This window comes from Mesoplodon bidens (assembly GCF_964165515.1).
Source record: "Mesoplodon bidens genome assembly, chromosome: 19".
NCBI lineage: Eukaryota > Metazoa > Chordata > Mammalia > Artiodactyla > Ziphiidae > Mesoplodon > Mesoplodon bidens.
The window spans coordinates 46,276,780-46,300,252 of record NC_138179.1 but is presented as its reverse complement, the minus strand read 5'-3'; the positions used below and the strand labels follow the sequence as shown (position 1 = coordinate 46,300,252).

The following is a 23,473-nucleotide window of genomic DNA, read 5'->3' as shown; positions in this document are numbered from 1 at the left end:
GAAAGGGCATGAACGCAAAGGGTCTTGTCTTAGTCTTCTTAGGCTGCTGTAACAAAATACCACAAACTGCGTGGCTGAAACAGACATTTATTTGGCACAGTTCTGGAGGTTGGAAGTCTAAGATCAAGGTGCCGGCCGATTCATTCTTGGTGAGGGCTCTGTTCCTGGCCTGCAGACAACCGCCTTCTCCCATGTCCTCGTGTGGCACAGCGAGCGAGCTATCTCTCTGGTCTCTCTTCTCATGAGGGCACTAACCCCACCATGACCTCATCTAAACTTAATCACCCCAAAGGCCCCGTCTCTAAATACCATCACATTGCAGGTTAGTGCCTCAACATATGAACTTGGGGGGAACACAGACATTCAGTCCGTAACAATCTCCACCACATGAGGGGTCTTCACGTTGTGAGGCTGTCCAGTGGCGAAGGGTGGCACCTGATTACCAACAAGTCCCTATAAAACCGGCCCTTCACTGGCAACAAGGGAAACACAACTGACAATGAACATGACAAACTTCAGTCTTCACACAAGGACTTGAGGAGCTCGGAGGGCTGTTTTTCTCTTCAGCCTCGTGAGGGAAGGATCAGTTACTACCACCGCTACTCAGACTGTGGCAAAAGCTACTGCTCGCTCCACCTCAAAATGTTTATTTAGTTCTTAACGCAAGCTATCAGAGCTCAAGACGCTGAAGTGAATCCCTGTCCTCTGGAAGTTTATGCCTGAAGAAGAGTAACGATGGCCTGGGCCACCTGGTGCAGAGCAGACCTAGGTGCCAGCAGAGACAGTACACATGCCCTGGTATGTGTCACCAGAGACGAGTAGAACAGAGGTTCTTCCGCCTTCTCCCTGGTAGTTGATTTAATAGACCCCATGGCCTCAGGAGCAGTCCTACCGTGCTCGAATAAATCTAGAACTTTCACTCAGCAGTTCACTGTCGTATTTACTATTAAAATAACTAAAAGGCCTCAGTCTCACTGGAACAGGTTTAATGGGGCAGGGGTTGCTCAGGAGGAGGTAAGAGGCCCTAAAGCCTTGCTCACAGGGTCTGGCTCATGTTACCTGCTCCTCCACTATCCCTGTACCCGTAACTGATGGCTGATTTTCACTCTGAAGGCCAACATTTGGCATCCAAAAAACAAAAGCTCTTAAAATGGAAGATTTAATAATATACTGATTTTAACAAGAACAGATGTTTGAGTTATTCAGCTCCTAGACGACCACATTAGTGACCGTTTCGTTCCTGGCAAACAGACTGGTGCCATATTGCTCACTCGGATACTGCAGAAAACTAGTATTATTCCTTGTAATTGGATGTGTCCTTTAGGACAGATGTCATTTTTGGTTTTGTCTACCTGTAACCGTTCTCAGAAACAGCTCCACCTTTCAAGGTCAACACAGTCCCAAATCAGAGTCTCTCCTCCCCACCCCCCCAAGTTCCACAAATGAGTATTTTTTTTCCCCTTCCCAGAAAAGGTATATTTTCCTCGTGCAACACAGATCTGGTCAGAGAGTATATGTGCCATTCTTCTCAGTGCTGAGCCCCACAGTCTGGCCCTGTCACCGTGACCGACCTCAGGCAGCTGCCCTCTTGATGAGGGTGTAGCCAGAGGAACAGACAGCTCACAGACTGCCCCTGGTTCCACTTTTCTGCAATACTCCGCTGGCAGAGTAGCTTCAGTCCCAGCACTGAACAAAGGCACCAGGCACCACAGATCAAGGTCTGGAAGACATATGTAGATGGTGGACCTGCCAGACACAACTACAGGCAGCTCTGAAGACAAACCAGCTTCCTCTTCCTGTGGGACATGGTCATCTTTCCACAGAATCCAAGCCCTTTGGTGGAAACTCGGACTGTTAATCGGGTATCTTGAAACAGGGCAAAAACGGTGCCACGCGGCACTCTGTCCACGTGGACGCTCAATGACCATCTGCAGACAAACTCCACCTAGCAAAAGCCCTGAAGACTAAATTAATTAATCTGAACCTGAGGGGTCACAGTCCACAGCCTTGGCTCATTCTGACACTGCTGACACCCCTGCAGGCACTGCTCTGAGGTCACTGGTCCCAGGCATGGAAGAGAAAAACCTGACTGACAGACGAGGGTCCCCACCAAACCCCTTCGGGAAGATTTTACTAATCAAGCTTTGCAGCAGCAGCAGCAGCAGCAGCAATGAAAACCGATGGCTTCCTGCGTGTCACGTGTGCTCTCTGAGTGCTGACATGAAGCGTTTAATCTCCTCCACAAGCAACAGGGCAGAGGCTACTGCCATCGTCACTCTATGGATGGGGAGCCCAAGGTGTTGAGCGCTTAGAAACCTCCCCAAGGCCTTGCTGCTGGATGATGAAGGAGCGGGGCCCAAACGCGGGTGGCCTGGCCCAGAGCTGGTACGCACGGCAAGCCTCTGGCTCTGGCCTAGAAGCTGTGAGCGGCATGGAAAAGCGAGGCTGCTGAGTGATCTCTGGCACGTCTGGGCTTTGGCTTATGCATCTAAACACAGCAGGGTCCTGCTAGGGAACCTCTGATTGCCTTCCCAAGTCTAAACAGTCCATCTGCCCAATTCTTTAAGGGTTTGAAAAAGGAGCTACACATTTTTAATTAATTTTTATCCATAAGAAACAAGATTAGGAGAGAATGTACCAAGAATGTACCAAATGTAGCAGAATGGTCGTCCTGACTATCTTTGAATGGTGGAACGATGGGTAATGTTTCCCTTTTTCCTTTTCTAAATATTCCAGTTTTCCCCACAATGAGTATTTGTTGAATGAACGAAGGAGCAAACATTACCCTAACAGAGTTAATAAAACCACTGGAAAGGGCTTGGCCTGGTGGCCCCCCGAGGACAGGCCCTGGGGACAGCAGCCTGGGGTGGGGATGAGGAGTTGGGGGGGGGCCCTGCTCTGTGGCCTGTAGGGAAGGAAGGAGACCACCCCCACCCCATGGTGAGGTGTGTGTGGAGCGGGCAGGGGTCAGACAGGAGGTGCACAGCCAGCTTCCGAGGTTCACATCCTCTCCACCTTCTGGCCACGGTTCCGGTCCCGGGAACGGTGGTCCTTTCCCCTCATCCACTGCACTAGAACCTGGCTGTGTGTCTGGAACCAGGAATGGCCTTTTCCCTTCCATCTGTTCTGGGAGGACCTGCCGGCCTCAAGCTGTAGGATGGGTCAACTGAACACCTCAGCCACTCACATTCTAAACTCTCCAAGAGCGGCAGCAGTGAAGGCAGCGATAATGCTGGTAAAAATAACAATAGTTAACACTTAGAGCTTGTTTGGCACCTGATGTTTTCCGAGTACCTTTCATGTATTAACTCATTTAAGCCACCAAGTGGGTGCCATCAGTCTCCCCCCCTGAGAGAGGAGTGAGTTAGTGACGAGGTTAAGGACTTGCCCAAGGACAAGGAGCTGTGAGCCCGGCGGTGCGGCCCCCGAGCTGGAGCTCAGAACCGCCGCTCTGTGCTGCCTCAAGAAGAGTATCCTGAGGATGGAGCGATCCAGCAGCTCTGGCCCAAATATCCCTCCCAAGCCATGTGCCTTCAACAAACAAGCACAAGTTAGGAAATATTACTAAAAAGAAGGGTGTGGGGTGTGTAGGGGGGATCCCCTGGGAGGCGCCCCCTCCTGAGAGCAGTCGAAGCCCCCTTCATCCTAGGGGGCAGTTCCCTGAAAGGTGAACTCTGCTTTTCAGAGTCAGTTTTAACAAGTCACTCCTGATTTTCCTTCCCCCCAAAGGAAAGGTTTCTCTTAGAGCAATGGAATCCAAGATGCATCGTCCCTTCATGTTCATTTCTGTTATACCATCACATGTAGCCTTTGCAGACTTGGAAAAACCTAATTTGACCAAACTTTTAAAACCTACAGGCTTTATGTCTTTATCATTCCTTTCTTTAGTAACATTTCTTCCCTTGTTACATAAAGCAGGCAGATCTCTAAAACTTGCCCTGAAAGGAGTTAAGTAAGCCTCAAATGGATTAAAAACTGGCGAAAGCTTTGATCTATATAATAAAATGTCTTGATGCAGCTCTGGCTCCAGAGGAATGGGAAAGAGACTTGAGACTTAGGCATTTAGCGAATTTCACTCAAAGCCTTACAAAGCTGCCCTGGGAGGCTGCAGAGTTCACAGCCACAGGGACACTTCTTAGATGCTGCAAAGCCCAGCTATGGCCCTGCTCCCCTCTCACTGGAAATTTCTACTAGTTCAACAAAGGACAGTTCTGAGATAAGAGACTGCTAATGCATAGAAAATAAAGCATGCACACGTATTATTTACCTTCTTTAAGCCTGACTCTCAGGAGGCTTATGTTACCTGATCATTTACCAGCTCGTTCGTTACAAGTCAGTTCCTAAAGAGGCAAAGAGCAAAGGGCAACCTAGAGCCCCCCAGAGCCAGAGGGAGCCAGGCAGCCCTGGAATGCCGTCGGGGCGAAGATCCTAGCTCTGCACCTGACACATAGATAATGCAGCTGTTTAAATTTCACATGTGGTTGAAAGAACTCTAGCTAGACCGTCTGCAAAGAGTCTTTTCTAGTTTTACTCTTAGTGAACCAGAAATTCACTAAACCTAGGAGCGCTCAGATTCATCAAAGTGTAGACACAATTAAGTGGTCACAGGTGATTTCCACGTGCTATTAGGTGGACTTCTGGATTTGCAAATAATTCTCTGGTCTATCTTTCTCTGAAATCGATGGGATGCTAAAGACCTGGAAATATGGACTTCACTGTTAGCTGAAATAGTGCTAGAGAGATTTGTTAGAGCTGCTAGGTGTAGTGCTAAAAAAAACCTCTCTGCATTTACATCAAATGTATACAACACAGAACTTGATTTCACTAAATATGTTCAAGAGCCACCTGATATAGCCATACAGAGACAAAAGCAGATGCTATAGTCCATCAATCTTACAAAATAATTACTTCAAAACAAATATCACTCTCTTGAAAAGTTGTAATTATTTTCTCCCTTACTTTGTTCCTGAGCCTTTTGAGGAAGAATGTAAATCCAGGTTAAGTGGAAAGAGGCTCACTTGGAGAGGGATATTCTAGAAAAAAAGTTGAATGCTTCCGTGACAGGGAGATTTTTCCCTTTCTGCTCATGGACTATTCTTGCCTACCTAATTCATTCCTCTTTTCACCAGACTCCTGGGTACTAAATTTTCTGTCAGGGTGCCACAAAATACACATAAATCTTTACATCATAATTTTATTTAAACTCTCCACACATTTTAATCACCTTCTCACATGCACACATACACACGTAGGCATAAGTAATGTGTCTGTAACATGTCTTAAAAACCAAATCAGAGAACTTCCCTCCAGCAGAGAGCCTTACTCTCAAAATACTGCCCAACAATATAAGTCTTCATTTTTCAAACACTTACTGAGTGCCTACTTGGAGTGGAAAGGAACAGAAAGAATAAAACATGAAGCTCAAAGAATCTGCATCCTAGAGGTTAAGGCAAGGCAAAGATGTCACTACTTATGAGGAGGGGCAGCTCCCAATAAGAATCCAGGGCGGGGCACATGCAGAGGAGAAGCCATGAGGGGTAAGTGGGCCTGAAATGCAGCCACTGCCTCTCACCGTGGCAAGGGCTGTGACCATGCGGGGCCTGGCCCCCATTAACTGGCATGTGGGCATCTTTGGGCTGGAGGAGGACCTGTAAAGATCCAGAAGACCAGAAGGGCTTGGAGCGGGAGTCCTGATCTACTCCCCACCGGTTTCAGGCTGTGACCATTAAGAACAGAAGACACGCAGCATGAAATATGGTTAAAACGCCCCCAACTCCCTCCAAACACAAAGCCTTGGTATTCAATCTGCAGCGACGGCAACATTCTAACGCTCATATAAATGCTCCTCCTCTCTGGAGTCAGTTAAGAGTTACCTTGGTGATCAACGTAAGGCTTGAAGGCCTGCAGGATTTTTGGCACAGCTACGCCCATGTCGAGCTCCGTCAGAGTTAGCTCATTCATGAAGTAGGGGAGCTGGAGGACAGAAGGAAACAACCAAGGAGACTCGTTAGGAACCTGGGAAATGCTAGAAGTCAACATACTCTCAGAGGGAGCAATGGTCAAGGTTGTGGGGACACATTTATTCAACCAAAATTTATTGAGCATACACCACATTCTAGGTAGCGCTCTACAGACAGAGCAGCAGACGAGAGAGGCAAGGTCCTTGCCCTCGTGGGGCTTATGATGAAGAGGCAGGAACAGACAGATAAGCAGACAAATAACCTATAACTGCAGAGCGTGACCGGTGCTACAGAGAAGATAAGGTGGGTAACGGGGGCAGAGGGAGGCTGGGCCGTCCTGGATAAGGAGGTCGGCGAAGGCTTCCCTGAGGGTGGCGTGTGGCCAGAGACCACACTGTGGAGAAGGAACGAGCCATGCTGGTCAGGTTAATAATGCCCAGAGTTGGCTGAAGGCTGGGAAAATGGGCCTCTCTTAGACTACTAGTGAGGACAACATTTCCTGTAGGCCAACTCACAACATGTATTAAAATCCTTGGAAAAAAAAAAAATCACATCCCTTGACCCTGTGCTGGATACTTTCCCTTTGTCCCCCTGGGATCGAGTTCCTCACTACATCCCGAGAGGCTGGTCTGCGGGAACCACATCGATGGACTCTTGCCCTCTGGCTTCTGGTCGGGCTTGGCCAGTGGAACACACCAGTGGGCAGGGGGCGGGGAGGTACACGGAGAGGAGAACTGTCAGGCATTTGTCCCCTCCCTCTACTGAAGGCCACAGCTCCTGTCAGACAGGCAGCCCCCTCCACCTAGACACCCTGCCCGAGTCTGGGTTAACCGCTCCCCACCGCTCCAGCCCTGGGGTGCTGCACCATGCCTTTCGGTTTCTCTGCATCGGCCCACACCTTCATAAACCCTTCCCCAGCTTGCTGCACTGAATGTGCCTTCTGTTTTCCACTGGGACCCCAACTAACACAGCTGTCAGTAGGAATTTACTCTAAATGAACTAACGTAAGAGTGTTGGTATCATGCTCAGAAATTCCTACGTCACCTCAAGAGCAGAGAATTAATTGACCTATGTTTCCTTGACCTGGATTTATGTATATGTATGTACGTTAAAAAAAATCTTTAGTCCAGTCCTAATTTTAATGTAAGATGTAAACTAGGAATCCACCTTAATTTTTTTTCCCAGTGGCTGGTCAGGTGTCTTAACCTATTTTTTTTTAACAACCAAATCTTTCCCTACAGACCTGCAAAGCCACCTTTCATTATGGGATTCCCATTGCACTGGAGTCTGTACTGAGCACTGTTTCCTACTGGTATCAAAGTGGTTTTGTTACTGTAGCTTTAAAATACATTTTTAAATCTGGCAAGTCCCTCTCTTTTCTTTTCCCCCAGAATTTTCCTCCAGTTGAACATTAGAATAATTTTGTAAAATTTAGAATATAAGTAAGAGTTAAAAAAAATTGAACATATGCTGAACATTTCCCATAAAATGAGAAGCATCTAGCCAGACATGAATTTAGTGCCTATTTTGGCTGGACCTCTTCAGCTGTCTCTCTGCAGAGAAACTTAGACACTTTTAGGATTCACCAGTCAGGGAATTTCATCTCTGATTTTCTGTGGGGATGGAGGTGTTAATTTAAAGAGGTTATGATGTCTGAGATGGATAAAATGTGACTAGAGACAGTATTCAAATGTGCCTTTTGAACTGGTGGTTGCTTTATTTGGAAAACCTTTTTCCAAAGCATTAATGTTATGTGGTGGTTGGCCTCCCAATCAGCCTACAGAATGATACTTGGCCAAAAATGTAGCCAAAATCTTGCACCCTTGCCCCAGTCCTTTTTGTCTATTGTTGTCATCCTAATGCCAAGTGCTTCTGAGGCACGCCAGGTTCCTATGGGAACAGGAGTGGACACTGAGCCAGGGAAGTGCAGGCAGAGAACATGGTGCCCCTCCCTGCGCCCCGTCCAGCCTCCCTCCCCACCCCATCCTGCTCCCTGGAGTCCCAGAGAGGGCAGAGGCAGGGCCGGAGATGGAGGAGGGAACTGAAGGAAGCGGGGACTGAGAAACACTAGGCAGGGGTGGGACGGGCACTAATCACCAGGAAGCAGGATGGGGAGGGGAGGTCAGCAGGGCGTTGCCTACTTATTCACCTGAGCACCCAACTCCAAGATTCTGCAACAGTTCTAACCAACCCCCTCACTCCCTCCTTGCTCAGATCTCTGATCTGAATCAAAACTCTGGACCAGGCCCTAGAGCTGCTTCCCTCCTGCCCTGTCGGGGTCAGGGGCGGGGGAGGCAAGGAAAGGTCACTCCCCCTCCTGCTCTTTTCAACCAGAGACTCTCTTCTTCCCACCCTAAGGGCACCACAGTGAGACGGGAACCCACTGTGTGTTCTTTACCCTCCTGGGTAAACCCAGCTGGGGACTGGGCGTTCTCCAGGTTGGTGGGGGTTGAGTTAGAAGCCGTTGCAATAAGAGCAGCGTTTGCTGACATGGGCACAGAGGCCATAACTACTGAGGGCTCCAAGGTGGTGCCGGAGCAGCCAGCCAAGGCCCAGGGTGCACTTGCCGTGGAGGCAGAAACTCAGCTTATTTTAAACCCATCACCGGGCACCAGATACACACACGGGGCTGCTCTTCCACAACGTGAGTTATTTATCACGGGTGAGGGTGACAATCACTGCAGCCAGCAAAGCGCCCTCCATACGTCAGGCCCTCAAGGAGACCAGGAGACAGGGGGGATCTCTGTCACAGGGGGCAGCTCAGGCTCCTCCAGCCATTCTGGTTCTTGACTGGCCATTAACCAATACTCACTACTATATTTAAGGAACAGCCCTTCCCAGGGATACTTGGATATTTGGTGATAGTACGCGTTCTCTTGGCAGGGGTGATGGCAGGTTCAGGATGGGGGTACTCTCCCGCTGCCTTCCCATTTATTCCATCACCAGGGTCCCCTCTGGTCTGCAGGGCACCTCCCGGGACAGCAGCTCGGGTCGGGGTGGAGGGTGGGAGGCGCTGAGGCTGCCAGTGGGGGGAGTACAGCCCCCCACTCTGAACTGCCGGCGCTGCTGGATCGGGACCACTTTCCCCACCCTAACCCCCTAGCACTTTTGACCTCAAAACACAGACAAGAGTTTATCTCTGTACCCTGCAGAAGCCCACAGGGTCAGCAAAGGGAGAAGATGAAAATGAAAGACCTTCGTCAACCTCCTCTGGGTTGAGGGAGCCCACGGTTCTCAATCCAGGGTGGAGGTTGGCCCCGAGGGAGGACTCCCAGCGCCAGAGAGAAGCCCTCTGACACCTGCTCCGAGTCAGTACTGGAACGTGTGTAGCGGTGAGAGCGGTGTCCCTCTGCAGCTCAGGCGTGCCCTGTTTTGTCGCCAGGACCCAGAGCCCTCCTGCTCAGGGAAGCACCCATGACAGTCTCTGGGAAAAGAGCAGCACCAGCCCCGCCCGTGTGCCTCAACCCGGGAGCTCAAGCCCTCCGTCATTTCCCAAAAAGAGGAGGAGGTTGAGTGAGCTCCAGGGTGGCTGCTGGTCTCTCCTCTCCAAACACTGCTTCCTGCTCCCGCTACGGACCTGGTTAGCAGAGCGCTCAACCCTCACTCGCCTGAAGAACAAACAGGCTGACCCTTGTCAACAGAGCCTTCCCAAACACCTGCCCCGAACTCTGCCTTGAAATCCACTATTCCAGCTGAGGAGGCCCCTCCTCTTCATCAGGGCCTGGGGAAGGGGTGACAGCGGCCGGAGTGGCAGAGAGCCTGACTGTGCCAGGAAAGGCTCTGTTCATGACCCAAAGGCACGACAGGAATCAAATCGAAGCTCCTCCGTGCCCACATTTTCTTCCAACATAATTTTATCGTGACTGGCCATGAACCATTAGGAGACGGTGGTCTCCTAACCTGGAGTCCTTGAACTCTCTGAAATCATGGGCAAAATTTTGTGTCACAGGGCATTTTTCTAGGGAAAGGATCCATATGTTTCTGCTTCTCAAAGGTATCTATGACCCAAAACATCCACTGACTTAAGCTGCTGACTGTGTAAGCTCTCCGTGAAGATCTGGGGACCGAAGTGACTCTTCCTTGGTTGGGTCTTCAATGGATCAAGAACTTACTTCTAAGTAACCTAAATAAGGTCTCTTAGCTGGCAAAGGTGGTACTTAAATGAGTCATTTAGTGGCAATTGTGAAGAATACTTACGCAAGTGTAAACTCACTTCCAAGTGGGCCTACATCAGCACCGGGACTGTTTCTTCAGCAAACAGAGAGCCCAAAATAAAATACCATCTGGCCAGAAGTAAAGGTCAAATGCAGACACATTTAGAGTGCAATGGTAGCTTTCCCAGCTTTGAGAGGGAGTTGGGAAAGAGGTCTTAAGTAGTCTGGCATTTTCCTCAGAGCACATGCTGTGTGGCCAAGATTGTGAGGCTGGGGGGGCTGTCGGCCATACAATTTAAGTTCATTACTAACTTAAAGATAACACAATACTATATAACCAACCAGCTGCAACAGCTCCCATTTTCCCAAACCAAATTCTGGATTCTCACCCAGAGTGAATAACAATGAGGGCAATAGAAGGGGAAAAAAATAAACAGGAGGGGCTTCCCTGGTGGCGCAGTGGTTGAGAGTCCACCTGCCGATGCAGGGGACATGGGTTCGTGCCCTGGTCCGGGAGGATCCCACATGCCGCGGAGCGGCTGGGCCCGTGAGCCATGGCCGCTGGGCCTGTGCGTCCGGAGCCTGTGCTCCGCAATGGGAGAGGCCACAATGGTGAGAGGCCCTCGTACCGCAAAAAAATAAAAATAAATAAATAAATAAATAAATAAACAGGAACATTCACTACATCCCCAGAGGCAGTTAGTCGTATGGTCAAGGTCACAGCCCAGATGTGTTATTTGATAAGAACTTACTACTCCCGTCTGTTATATGTTTTAAACCAAGTGATTTTTCACTTAGGATATAATGTACAAAACTTCTAGAAATTAAGATGTGATGAATCAGAAGCCTCTTGGGTGGAAAACAATACCTTTATTTTGCTGAGTTTCATTTGGATTTTCTTAGACACCAGATCAGACCAGTACTTCTCTCCTAAGAAGTCCCAAAACATTCTTCCAAGCAAGGCATTCACCCAGGCTTCCTGCTCTTCCTCCTCAGAGGGTGGAGCCTCTGGCAACTGGTAAAAGAAAAAGGACCAGAATTAACTAGAAAGCAACTGGAGAGCAAGCCAGGGGCTTATTTTTATAAAGTCACTGAAGGTCCCTCCCTCTAGAGAAGGGGGACCGGTCACGTGAGTCGTATTTCTTCCCTAAAAATTACAAGTCCCACGTTGTATCAGGGAATAGAAAAAGAGAAACAAAAGCCACCATCACAGATAAAAACTCCTCTTTGTCTATTTTCTTCTTCTACCAGTCTTCTTGTGAACGAGCTAATATTTCATACAATTAACTCAGCCGTATTACCCTACCCCTCCCCTCCCCCCAAATTAGCTTGGTACGAACATTCTGAGTCAATGACACATCTGATCAAACATCTGCCTTTCTTTCTTCCAGCTAAGGCTCCCAGGACATGTAACCGTCGAGCTGGTCTCACCAGGCAGCCCCAGAGTTTCTCAATGCCCAGGACTCTCACATTCAGCCCGACTCTTAGGAGGTCATGATTCTCCTGGGCGAGGGGCAGAGAGTGCTTAGAAATACTGGTGTCTGGGTCTTGTATCCAGCGATACTGATTTAAGTGGGTATGAGGATTTTTAGAAACTCTCACTGATGTAATGAACAGGTGAGGTTGAGACCCACAGCCCTGGATTAGAGAGAGGAATTCTGTGAAACTCCTACAGCTGTTCTCACCCATCTCAGCCCCGTGAAACACCCTGGGCTTCAGCTGCACTTGACACAATCCACCCGAAACATCTGTTGTGGCCAATGTGCAAGGTGGGAAAAGAGCAAACCCTGTTAGCCTCCAATTTCCAAGGCTAAGAATTAGACCATGGATTCTTGCCTGGAGAGGGCCAGGGTCGGGGTGAAGCAGAAGGGAGAAGCTGCCGTGACACGCACGGACGGTGTGGTAGTGCAGGCAATGCTTGGTGGTGTCCACTGACCCCACGCCAGGCCCTATGATAAGATTCCTTCTCAGGTTCCCTCATTTACATCTCACAATACCCTGGAAAGACAGAACTTTTACTTCTATTTTAGGCAGGAGCAAACAGACTCGGAACTGTTCAGCACCCTGCCCGAGGCCCCTGATTCATCAGCACAGCCTGACTCACAGCCTCCTCCCTGTCTCCCACCTGCTGTGTCCAGTGGGAGGAAGGGGGTGTGACCGGGCCGAGCGTGACAGACATGTCCTTGTGCTGAGGTCTTTAATTAGGTGATAGCCTTATAGAAACAATTCGCTTCGCCTTGGAAAGCAAAGACTAAAAGAACTAGAAATGCAGGAATCTGTGGATTGCTCACCCTTTCTCTTCCCTTCACGGTTTGTACAAATGCATCTGCCCTGCCCTCACGGCTGCCTGCAGCCATCACCTACACCAGAGACTCATGGTCTCTGTGCTCCACGCGTGTGGGCTCACACCGGTGACCTCTAGAGAAGGGGGACCTGTCCTGCGCAGCTGTGACCACGCCCCCGCACAGCTGTGTCCTAAGCCGGGGGCAGAGTACATGGGTGGCCTGGTGCTTGTGGATTTGACACTTAGAGATCTGATGACCTGTGAGTGTCCAAAAGGTCTATGGCAGGGACCTATGTGTGATTTTTCTGAAGCCTGGAGTCCTTAGGGTCTGACCCAGTTGAACTGGTCACTGAGCTTGTGCAGGGCCTGGCGGACTGCCCAGCACCCACTTGTCCTCCACTCTCATCAGGGCTTGTGCCGTCTCTCGCTTTGGGGGCCTGGGGGTTCACCTGCATTTCTCAGTCTAATGTTACTGCATATAAGTAGGGATATCCTATGTTCTAGGAGTCCTTCAAACTGGGGTATTTTCAAAGTTCTCCCTTATAAATGTCGGCGAGTCTCATTAAAAAAAAAAAGTTAAACTCTGGTTTAAAAAATAATACATGTTGGTCACTGCATTTCAGAAGACATGGCTCTAGCTGCCTTCTGTGAATGGCTGTAGGGTACCCTCTCTGTGCTCTTCTGGTGCTGTAAAGGCTTCTGATATTAACCGAGGCATCTCTACCACCAGGTTCTGGATGGTCGAATGGAAGCCTGTGCCCAGCGAGCACTTAGTCATGCCTCAAGCTGTATGTGGTTTTTGGAATTGCTTTTCTCTCTGCCTGAACATCTGCACCCCACCCCAAGGGGATCTGGTCTAGCTTTTCTGAGGTTACCGTCCTTGAGTCACATCAGATTATCTATGCAGACTTCTGAGTAAACACTCACCCAGGGACAATACCCTCCGGGCAGTGCCAAGAGGCTGCCCACGCAGGGCAGTGCATGTCTCACTCAGATCTGTAGGCTGCACAAGAGAAGAGGTTACTTTTTCCCTCCTCATGTGGGAGAGTTGACTCTTTACTAACCTTTCCTTACAACCCTAGTTATTCATAGGGAACAGGTTTAACAACACAAAATAGCACGAAACAAAGGCTATTTCACAACTTTTGTCCAAGCCAAAGGCATACGATGTGGAAACAAATTTCTGAAATAACTGACAAGGAGGTTGTTTTTTCTTTTCAACTGTTCCTTTTTCTAATGCAGGCTTCTCTCCACAGACTCACTGGGAACAAAGAAAAATCCATGAGCAGCAGAACAATGACAATGCATCAAAGCAGCTTTATGAACAAAATCTGGATTCAACAGGCTGCTAGGAAGAACTCACTTCCAATGGAAGTCATACAAATTTAAGACCATAAACAATAAATGTGCACACATTTCCTAATGCTGCTGTTCAGCTGCAGGAAGGAATGTGAGAAGCAGATTCACTTTACCATTTCAACTAAAGATGTACATTTAGAAAGGGTACGTTTCTAAAAATGGCTTCCAAAATAAAGTTTAGAGAGTTCAATGGCCCGAAGCTAAAGCAAGCCTATTGTAACTGTCTGAGTAGCTCTTGGGAGATATTTTATTAAAAACCAACCTGTAAAAAGAAAATAGGACAGATTTACTTTTTGTGGTGTAACTTTTCCTATAACAAATAGCCAGGAGATCAGCCCAGCTTTTTAGGGGCAAAGACAGCTTGGTGGCTTTGCTGCTAAGGTCTGGTCGCACACCATCTGATGTCATGAGGGTTTCACAAAGGGCTGCCTGGCCCAGGAGAAGGCACAGCGGAAGACCCTCCCCATTAGCTGTTTCCCCGATTACAAAAACAAGCATATTTACTAGAGAAAACACCCATAATCCCATTATTCAGATATACTTATTTAAAACATTTTAATTATATTTCCTTTCAGTCTGTTTTCAATGTGTGTGTATATATATATATATTTTTTAAGAATACGTAACTTTAAAAAATAAGCATAACTAACATGGTTTTGTATCCTTTTTAAAAAACAGATTTATTGAGATATAATTCACATACCATACGATTCACCCATTTAAAAAGCACCATCAGTGGTATTGGTATGTTCAGAGTGTGAGGGCATCACCACAATCAATTTTAGGATACCTTCATCACCCCCAAAGAAACCCTGTATCCACTAGTGGTCACTCCCCATTCCTCCCAGCTCCATCCCCACCAGCCCAAGGCAACTAACCGCATATCTGTCGCAGTGAATCTGCTTATTCTGGACATTTCATATAAATGGAATCACACAATATGTGTTCCTTTGTGGCTGACTTCTTGCACAAAGCATAATGTTTTCAAGGTCATCCATGCTGTAGCATGTATCAGTGCATCATTCCTTTTTATTATGGAATAATATTCTATTATGTGTATATACCACACTTTGTCCATTCTTCAACTGAGGGATATTTGAGTTGTTTTCCACTTCTTGCTGTTGTGAATAACACTGCTATGAACAGTTGTGTACAAGTTTTTGTGTGGACCTAGATTTTCATTCATTTCTTTTGGATATACACATAGGAGTGGATCATAGACCTCTATTTTTTACATTCTGAGGAACCACCAACTGCTTGCCACAGCAGCTGCATCATTTTACATTCCCACTGTACAAGGGTTCCGGTTTCTCCACATCCTCGTGAATCATTGTTATTATCTGTCTTTTTTATTCTAGCCATCCTAGTGGTTTGGACGTAGCATTGCATTATGGTTTTGATTTACATTTCCCTGATGGCTAATGACTGAATATCTTCTCATACACTTACTGGCCAGTTGTATATCTTCTTTGCAGAAATATCTATCCAGATCCTTTGCCCATTTCTTAATTGGGTTATTTACCTTTTATTATTGAATTACAGGAGTCCTTTATATATTCTGGGTACAAAACCCTTAGACATATGATTTGCAAACTCTGTGGGTTGTCTTTTCACATTCTTGATAGTACTGTTTGCACACAAAAGTTTGTAATTTTGATGAAGTCCAATTTACCTATTTTTTCTTTGGTTGCGTGTACTTTTGGTATCTTATCTTAGAAGTCTTTACACCTAGCCCCAATTCACAGAGATTTACTCCTATATTTTATTTGAAGGGTTTCATAGTTTTAGCTCTTGCCTTAAGGTCCATGATCCATTCTGAGTTAATTTTTGTATACGGTGTGAGGGAGGGGTCTGACCTCATTCTTTGCATGTGGATGTCCAGTTGCTCCAGCACTATTTGTTGAAAAGACTATTCTTTCCCTCACTGAACTGTCTTGGCACTCTTGTCTGTAACCTTCCTAAAATTTATTTTTAAATTGGATATATGGCTTTATATTTTTTACTTATTATGTGATAAACACTTTGCAATTCCAGTTTTAAATGTTTAAAAAGCTGACTCTGAGCTTGGAAAGGGGAAGCCTTGGGAAACCATTCTGCCAGTTAAGATTTCCTGGTTTCTGTTTGATTCCTATTTGCTTTGTAGAGTTCTTATCTCCTGATAACACCAAACAGGATGTAGTATCTTATGATCCAGTTTGTAGGTAACAAGATAATTAGTGGAACTAGCAATAATGAAGACAGGACTCTCCAAACCTGGGCAGCCTACATGACCTTTAAGTATTTCTGAAAACCTTCCATTGAAAAGGAGCGTGGCAGTGCCTGGTGTGATCTGAACACCAGAGCCTCACACTTGGTGAACAAGCACAGCACTGCCTCACCAATGGTCCTCCCTCCCAGGCAGGCTGCTTCAGGGCATAAAGAACTAGTAGCCTCCCTGGCCTCACACCTTTGAGTAAATCCACCGGCTGTCCATGGGGTCTCCCCTCCTGAGGTACCAACACTAGGGGTAATACTATCCCACCTTTAGACATTTCTTAAAAGAGTTTCCTCATTTTCTTAATTGCTGTTTATATCTTCTCCTCAAACCAAGCAGACTACCTCAACAAGATGATCAAACTCTGGGTCTCCTCAGCCAGCCTCAGGGTCTCACTATTCTAGAGGTTAAGCTGCCTGAGAAGAGAGGAAATGGCGCCAAGATCACAGGGGTTTGGAGACTTCAGAGGCTGGTACAGTCTGTGTTTGTGAGATAAAGCGGAGTCACAAGGGCAAGTCAGGGCTCAGCGACCGATCACTAACCACTAAACTTCTGGTGAACCAGGCCCTTCCTCCAAAATAGCAGTATTTTATAATTCAAATTTTGAGCTCCAAAGTAATTTCAGAATCCCCCGAACTTGTTTTTAATTATTATGGGTAAGAATAACTACCAAGGGCTTCCCTGGTGGCGCAGTGGTTGAGAGTCCGCCTGCCGATGCAGGGGACACGGGTTCGTGCCCTGGTCCGGGAGGATCCCACATGCCGCAGAGCGGCTGGGACCGTGAGCCATGGCCGCTGAGCCTGCGCGTCCGGAGCTTGTGCTCCACAACAGGAGAGGCCACAACAGTGAGAGGCCCACATACCGCAAAAAAAAAAAAAAAAAAGAATAACTACCAAAAGTGTTCTAGCATTGTTTAATACAAATCTAGTCTATATTGACTAATTATCACTGGCTGTTTTTAACATTGGTTTGGCTCCTGGGCACCAGTGGCTCTATTCACCTCCTGACCCAGTTTAGCACTGGGCCATGTGTGAGAAAGGAGGCTGAGTGTGTGGAAGGTGCCATTAGACCTGGAGCCCTCAGGGTGAGAGATGCTTTGAACATGGCCTGTAAGAAGCAGTAGCAGGGTGGGGCAAAGGCTGGTGCTGTGTCCCAAGCTCCTTGTATAGAAGAGAAGGGGGCATGCTACCCTGGGTCAGCGTCTGGGTGGTGCCGACACTGATGAAGTGACACTGTAACTTGAAGAGGTGTCGAAGGTTCCTTTGTGTCTCTGAGCCCTTTCAGTTCCTCTTGGACTCGTGACAGCAGAGGCAATATGAGCCCAGAGAAGTAACCTGGCCGTCTTTGGCAGGAAGGATGAGCACTAATGACCATGTCCAAAAGGTTCACCTTTGGCAAGATTGTGGGGAAACAGGCATTCTTATTACCAGTGGGAATGAACACTGGTGCAACCCCGATGGAGAGACATTTGGCAATATCTAACAGAACTACATGTGAGTTTACATTCTGACATTCTCGTAAGATATCACCTTGAAGATATACCCCCAACAACACAAAAATACACATATACAAGGTTGTTCATTGCAGCAGTGTTTGTAATTGCAAAGTATTACAAACCACCCATACGCCCATATGAGAGAATGAATGTATTATGGAACATTCACACAATGGAGTCAGTCTTTGCAGTTGCTGAAAAACAAGAGGAAGGGGAGATATCTAAGAACTGATGTGGAGTGATTTCCAGAATGTACTAGTAAGCGAAAAAAGCGTGCAAAAGAGTATCCATGGCATGCCACCCTTTGAGTAAGACAGGAGGGGAAATGAACCCAGAGAGTATGAGCCAGAGACTAATGAGACCGGTTCACTACTGGGGTGGGGGTGGGGGGATGGCATGGATGAATAGAAGGAATAGAGCGGGGGAGACAACACTTTTCTGAATATGTCTTTGTACAGTTTTGGTTTTTGGAACCATGTTAATGCTTCACAGGCACAGAAAAGAAAAGAAAATTAAAGAGGGGGTGGGGGAAGGTCCTCATTTGCTCGAATTACAGAATTAAAGAGAAATAAAACTAGTAAAGAACTATCTCCACTGAAAAGGAAAGCATGAAAAGTAATAAAAAGAGCACAGGAATAAATACTGTAGCAGACCTTATTTCTCAAAAATGGTGCAATGATACTTCCCATCCCAGACGCTCTTCTAAGAAGTTGCTACTCCCTCAGCAAGAGGTGGAATCTATGCCCCTCTCCTTGAAGCTGGGAGGGCTTTTTGACTACTTTGACTAATGGAGCAGGAAGGAAGTGACATTATTTTACTTCTCAGATTAGGTCATAAAAAGCCCACCTGGCTCTTTCTCTAGGGACGCTTGTGCTTGAAACCCAGTCACCACACTGAAGGAAGCCCAGGCCACATGGGGAAGAACGGAGGCCCGCAGCCCCCAGCCCCAGCTGAGCTCCCAGCCACCACCCAGCAACTACTTGCCAGCCATGCAAGTGCCATCTTGGAACCAGGTCCTCCAGCCCCCCATCCAGCCTCCCCAGCTGACACTGCGTGGAGCAGAGAGAAGGTTTCACTGCTAGGCCCAGTCAAATTGCAAATCTGTGAGCAATGGGAACATATGTATATGTATAACTGATTAAATTTGTTATAAAGCAAAAAATAAAAAAAATAAAAAAAAATAAAAAATCTGTGAGCAAAATAAATCACTGTTATTGTTTTAAGCCACCCCATTTGGGGCTATTTGTTACACAGCAATAGATAACTAAAACATATACCTATACCTTATTCATGACTGTCTCTGCTACCAGACCACTCCTGAGAGCCAGGACGTGGCCCACACATGCTTCAGGCAGGCCAAGTGGACGTGGGAGCCCAGCACTAAAGCTCACGCACTTGCTTCAAAAGCCCCTCTTTCAAAGACAGGTATCTGTGTTCACACAATTCTGGCTCTCTGGTTGCCTAGCCCATGCAGATTAGAACCATTAAATTAGGGGTAGGGGTGGGAGGTGAGGATAAGCACTCAGGAAAGGCAACTAGAAGGACACACACTAACACCGGCCAACTGACAACTGACAGAAAATGCTGCAGAGTCTGTGGTCTGGGATGGTTCAGACGGGGGTGAAAGGCCTGACCTCGGTAGCCCTGCAGGACAACAGGCCTGAATTTCCATGTGTTGTATTAAGTCTTTAAATCACCAGGAAAAAGATTAAATCATCCCTGCCTGCTCTGCCTAAGGGGGACAGGAAGTACAATGTGGTTTTTAAAGACTTTCATCAGACTTAACTTAGAAGATGAAAAGAAGGTTCTGGTGTTTAAAGGGGTTAAGTGCTAAGTACCTAGAAAAAAGGTTTGTACCAGAGACACCCCCACCCCACCCCAGCGACAGCAGCGCAAGGTTGAGGGGCCGGGCTCTGTGCCAGCAGGACCTCCCAAGCCCTCCTGGGGCTTCCACAGACCCCAGTGATTACACGATACAACAGGCACGTGTAACACATACTGAGGAAGCGATGTTCTAAAACTTCTGCTTTTTTAATTTACAGAACTCTTTTTTAAAAGCAAGCATTTATTTATTAGATCCTTTTCTTACATCACACAATTCTCCTCCTGATTTTCCTGAGTCTAATGAGAATCCAGACAGCTGACAGCCCAGGCAGAAAGGGAATTAGGGGGAGTGGGACTCACTGGTGGTAAACAGGACATTTCCAGAGCAGTTTTCTATTACCCTGCTCTAGCTTAGAGGGAAGTCTACTTCCCATTCTAGCTGGTAACTTAGGTCAGAGGGGGAGGCGGTGGGTCAGAGGCCAGCAAAGGCATATGGTCTTTTTTGGCCCTGACAAAGTAGGCTGGGTGAAGGTTCTGGGGCCTCTTCCACACTGAAGAGGGTCAACAGAATGACTAAAGCCTGAAAGCACAAAGAGGATGGCACCAAATGCTTCCCGTTAACAGAAATACAGTCACTATAAGAGGTTAAACACTTTAGTAACTGAACATGGAAGAAACAGGCTTCATGCTCCACGGGTGGAGGCTGTGCCTCAGAACCTGAGGGAGCATAGCGGCTGGAGGCCTCAGGGCAAGCACAGCCTGAGAATGACCCACCAAGACGGCAGTCCTGGCAGCCAAAGGGCCTCGAAGTCTCAGATCGGGTTTTGTGCACTCCATCACTTAGCAACTGTGACATTAAGCTACTTAACTTCTGTGAAGTTTGGTTTCTCCATCTATAAAATGGAGAGAATGCCACCTGGTTTGCAAGAATGTTCAAGGGATCAGAGTAATTCTATTACAGTGTCTAACAGAGTCTGACATATGGCAGCTTATATGAGTTATCTTATCACAAATGATCTTGAGTCAATGTCCAGCTTGTTACATTTTGCAAATAATGCATATGGTAAACCTTCAAAAGCCCTGGACACAGCTGAGGAGTCTGAGAATTTGAGAATACAGTGGTTATTGAGGAATTAGACCTCTATTGCTAAGGATTCTGTGAATGTCCCTACTGATGGCCCAGTTGCTCAGGTCAAAAGCTAGGGGTAATCTCTGACTCCTTCGGTTCTCCCCATCGCACATGGAATTCATCTGCAAATCCAGCCAGCTCCCCTCCAAGGTATCCCCAAGGCTGCCACTTCTCACCACCTGCTGTGACCACCTCAGTCGAGCCCCGTGCTCTGCTGCCACGCTCACCTCCCCCCGCCCCTTCCTCCAACTGCCCCTTTTCCAGTCTCCATGGAGAGCCACGTGACTTTTTAAACTCAAGTCAGATCAACACCAGCCCCTGCTCAAAACCCTCCCAGGGCCTCCCATGATCCTGCTGGACGAGGAATTGATCTGACGAGGCCCTGCCTCTGTCCCTTGCTCACTGTCACCTACGCTGGCCTCACCACAGTTCCCTGAATACTCCAACCACAGGCCTGCTTCAGGGCCTTTGCACTTTCTGGTCCCCGCACCTGGAATGCTCCTCTCACACAGATCGCCAGGGCTCACGTCCTCACTTTGGTCAGGTCTCTGCCCAAATGTCACATCCTCAAAGAGGCTGTCCTCGACCACAATCTAAAACAGCAGTTCTGGCCACTTTCCACCCTCCCTTATTTGTCTTTATTTTAATGCTTACTGGCAACTGATGTTTGCTGCTTGCTGTCTCCCTGACTAGAGTCCAAGCTCCCTAAGAGCACAGCTCTCATCTGTCTGGTTCAGCACTGTGTCCCCAATGCCTCGAACAGGGCCTGGGACAAAAGAGGCGCTCAAAAGGCTTATGTATGAGGAAACGAATCTAAGAGCAAAAAAGCTACCCCCAGGCAGCCAGATTTACCTTCTTCCCAGCTGTGGGGCTGCTCTCCGCACTCTGCGCTGGGCTCCCTTGGGGGCTTCGGTTTTCTTGGGGGACACACCTGGCCATGTACACACCGTAGTCCAGAAGCATCTTCTGCCGTACACTGCCCGCTAGCTCCTTCTGCTTCGGCTGGGGCATGATCTCCTCCGCGCTGCCTTTGCTGCTGCTGCGGCTGTGGGTCAGGTGCCCCGAGGGACTGTTGTGTCTGCTGTGTGAGGGCAAAACCCCTGGAGCAAAGAAGTGATGGCTGTTAACACAGATGAGGAAAACGACGGCAAAGGAAATGGAACACAGAGCAAACTCCACTGGGTTCAGTTGAAAAGCAGTTAAAATGCTATAAATGACTATTTAAAAAATACCTATTTATAAGGTTATTTCCCACCCTGAAAGACACCTTCCATTGTAATGATAGATAACTTTTTAGAACAGTTTTTATTCTTCTTCAAGACAATTCAGAGGAATGGGAGCCATGATACATATCTGGTAGGTACCTTTTTCTTTTTTTCTGGTGCTCTCTTGGGGTCAGATGAAGGACTGACACACCCCAAGGGGCACACAGAAAGTGGGCAGAAAGCTAACTGGAACTGCCGTAAGCTGTGGATGGACAAACATCTTTCATTCATTCATTCAACACATTTTTCATCGAGCACTTTCTCTGGGCCAACTCCACATTAAAAAGAATAATAAGACATACACAGTCCCTGCCCTTGAACTCGGGCACCTAGGCAAATAAATCACAATTTTCTGTAATAAGCACTGTAACTGAAGCACGACTAAAGGACTTTCAGGGCAGAAGGAACAGGGTGAGTCCCTCTGCCCAAGAGCTGAGAGGCGCTTCCTCCAGCAGTGACTTTCACAGGTAGTGACCTCTGGACTGCCCCTTGAAGAAATAGTTGGCATTTTCCCGGCCTAGGTGGGGGAAGAGCATTCCAGGTAGAGGGAACCGCATACGCAAAAAGCAATGACAGGGCACAGTATGCCTGGAGGACGGTGAGAGATTCAGTGCTGTTCCAAGCAAAGTACATGGGACAGAGGGATAGGAAATGAGGAGAGGGGCGGGGTAATCGAAGGCAAATGCAGTGAGTCAGGAGGCCAAGGATTCTGTGCTTCGATGGCGATCTCAGGCGTGGAGGCCATGTTGAAGGCCAGGAGCTTGACAGCATAAGCTGCCTTCTCACTGGTCTTCTTATTATAACTAGGGTTCTCCTGCTGCTGCTTCTCTCAGAGGAGCCACAGTACATAAACATAAATATTGATATAATCCTTAAGGAACCAGCAAAGGCAAAAAAACATACATCTGCAAATGGTTCTATCACTGGTTAAATGATTCAGTACAAAGTACTGCAGTGAGCAGCCTAGAAGGCAAATAATCCATGAATACACCTTAGGGGGCAGACAGTCATCAATTCAGGGTGGCCTTCCTCTCTTCCTACCTGGGACTCTCTCTTGATTCTCCCACAGGCCCTTTAAAAATACATAAGCATTTAGCACACATGTCATTACCTGGTTTACTTCCAGAGACACCAGGTGGCTTCCTGGTTTCCGACTTCAGCTTAGATGCCAGAATAAATCTCCTAAACCACTCCTCTTTTTCTCGGCCAGTTCTCCCAAAGAGATAGAGTATCTGATCTCGCTGGCCAGATCGTGTTCCCTCCTGAGGGTGGGTTGGCTTCTTAGGGTCCTCGCCTCCCAACTCCCTCTCAGCTGGTGGCTTTTCTTCAGAAGTCTCTTTATCAGTCTGGGCCTTAGACATAAAGTCATCTTGTCGACCAAGCTCGATACAAATGGGGTACTTTTTATTCCAGATTCGCTTTCGAGCCAAACTTTTAGGCACAAGATAAATCTACAGAGAAAGGGAAAGGATTTACACACTAAATTAAGAATTGGCTACGTTGTGCATTACTACTGTGCAGAGCACAAATGCAAACTTCATAGTATTTTTGACTAAAATGATGAACGTGAAAGAATTACCACCTGTCCATAACATGACTATAGAAACTAGAATCTTTAGAAATGACTTATTCTTCAAAATAATTCCAGAAAGTAGATATTCAAGAATTTCGCAAGAGTTACAAATATCTACGATTTTCAGGTAACAGTAGCAGAATAATTATTTAATGGATTATCATCAACTAAGTTTG

At 47.3% G+C, this 23,473-nt stretch overlaps 1 protein-coding gene across 1 annotated transcript in view; it reads right to left on the bottom strand.

Moving 5' to 3' along the window:
* Positions 1 to 23,473, bottom strand: part of TEX2 (testis expressed 2) — a 110,823-nt gene that overhangs the window by 19,255 nt on the left and 68,095 nt on the right. The window contains exons 4-7 of the mRNA XM_081219114.1: positions 22,836 to 23,175; positions 21,312 to 21,559; positions 10,983 to 11,129; positions 5,874 to 5,973 (exon numbers count right to left, since the gene is read on the bottom strand). Coding sequence (XP_081075240.1) covers positions 5,874 to 5,973; positions 10,983 to 11,129; positions 21,312 to 21,559; positions 22,836 to 23,175 — 835 coding nt within the window. The remainder of the gene's footprint in view (positions 1 to 5,873; positions 5,974 to 10,982; positions 11,130 to 21,311; positions 21,560 to 22,835; positions 23,176 to 23,473) is intronic.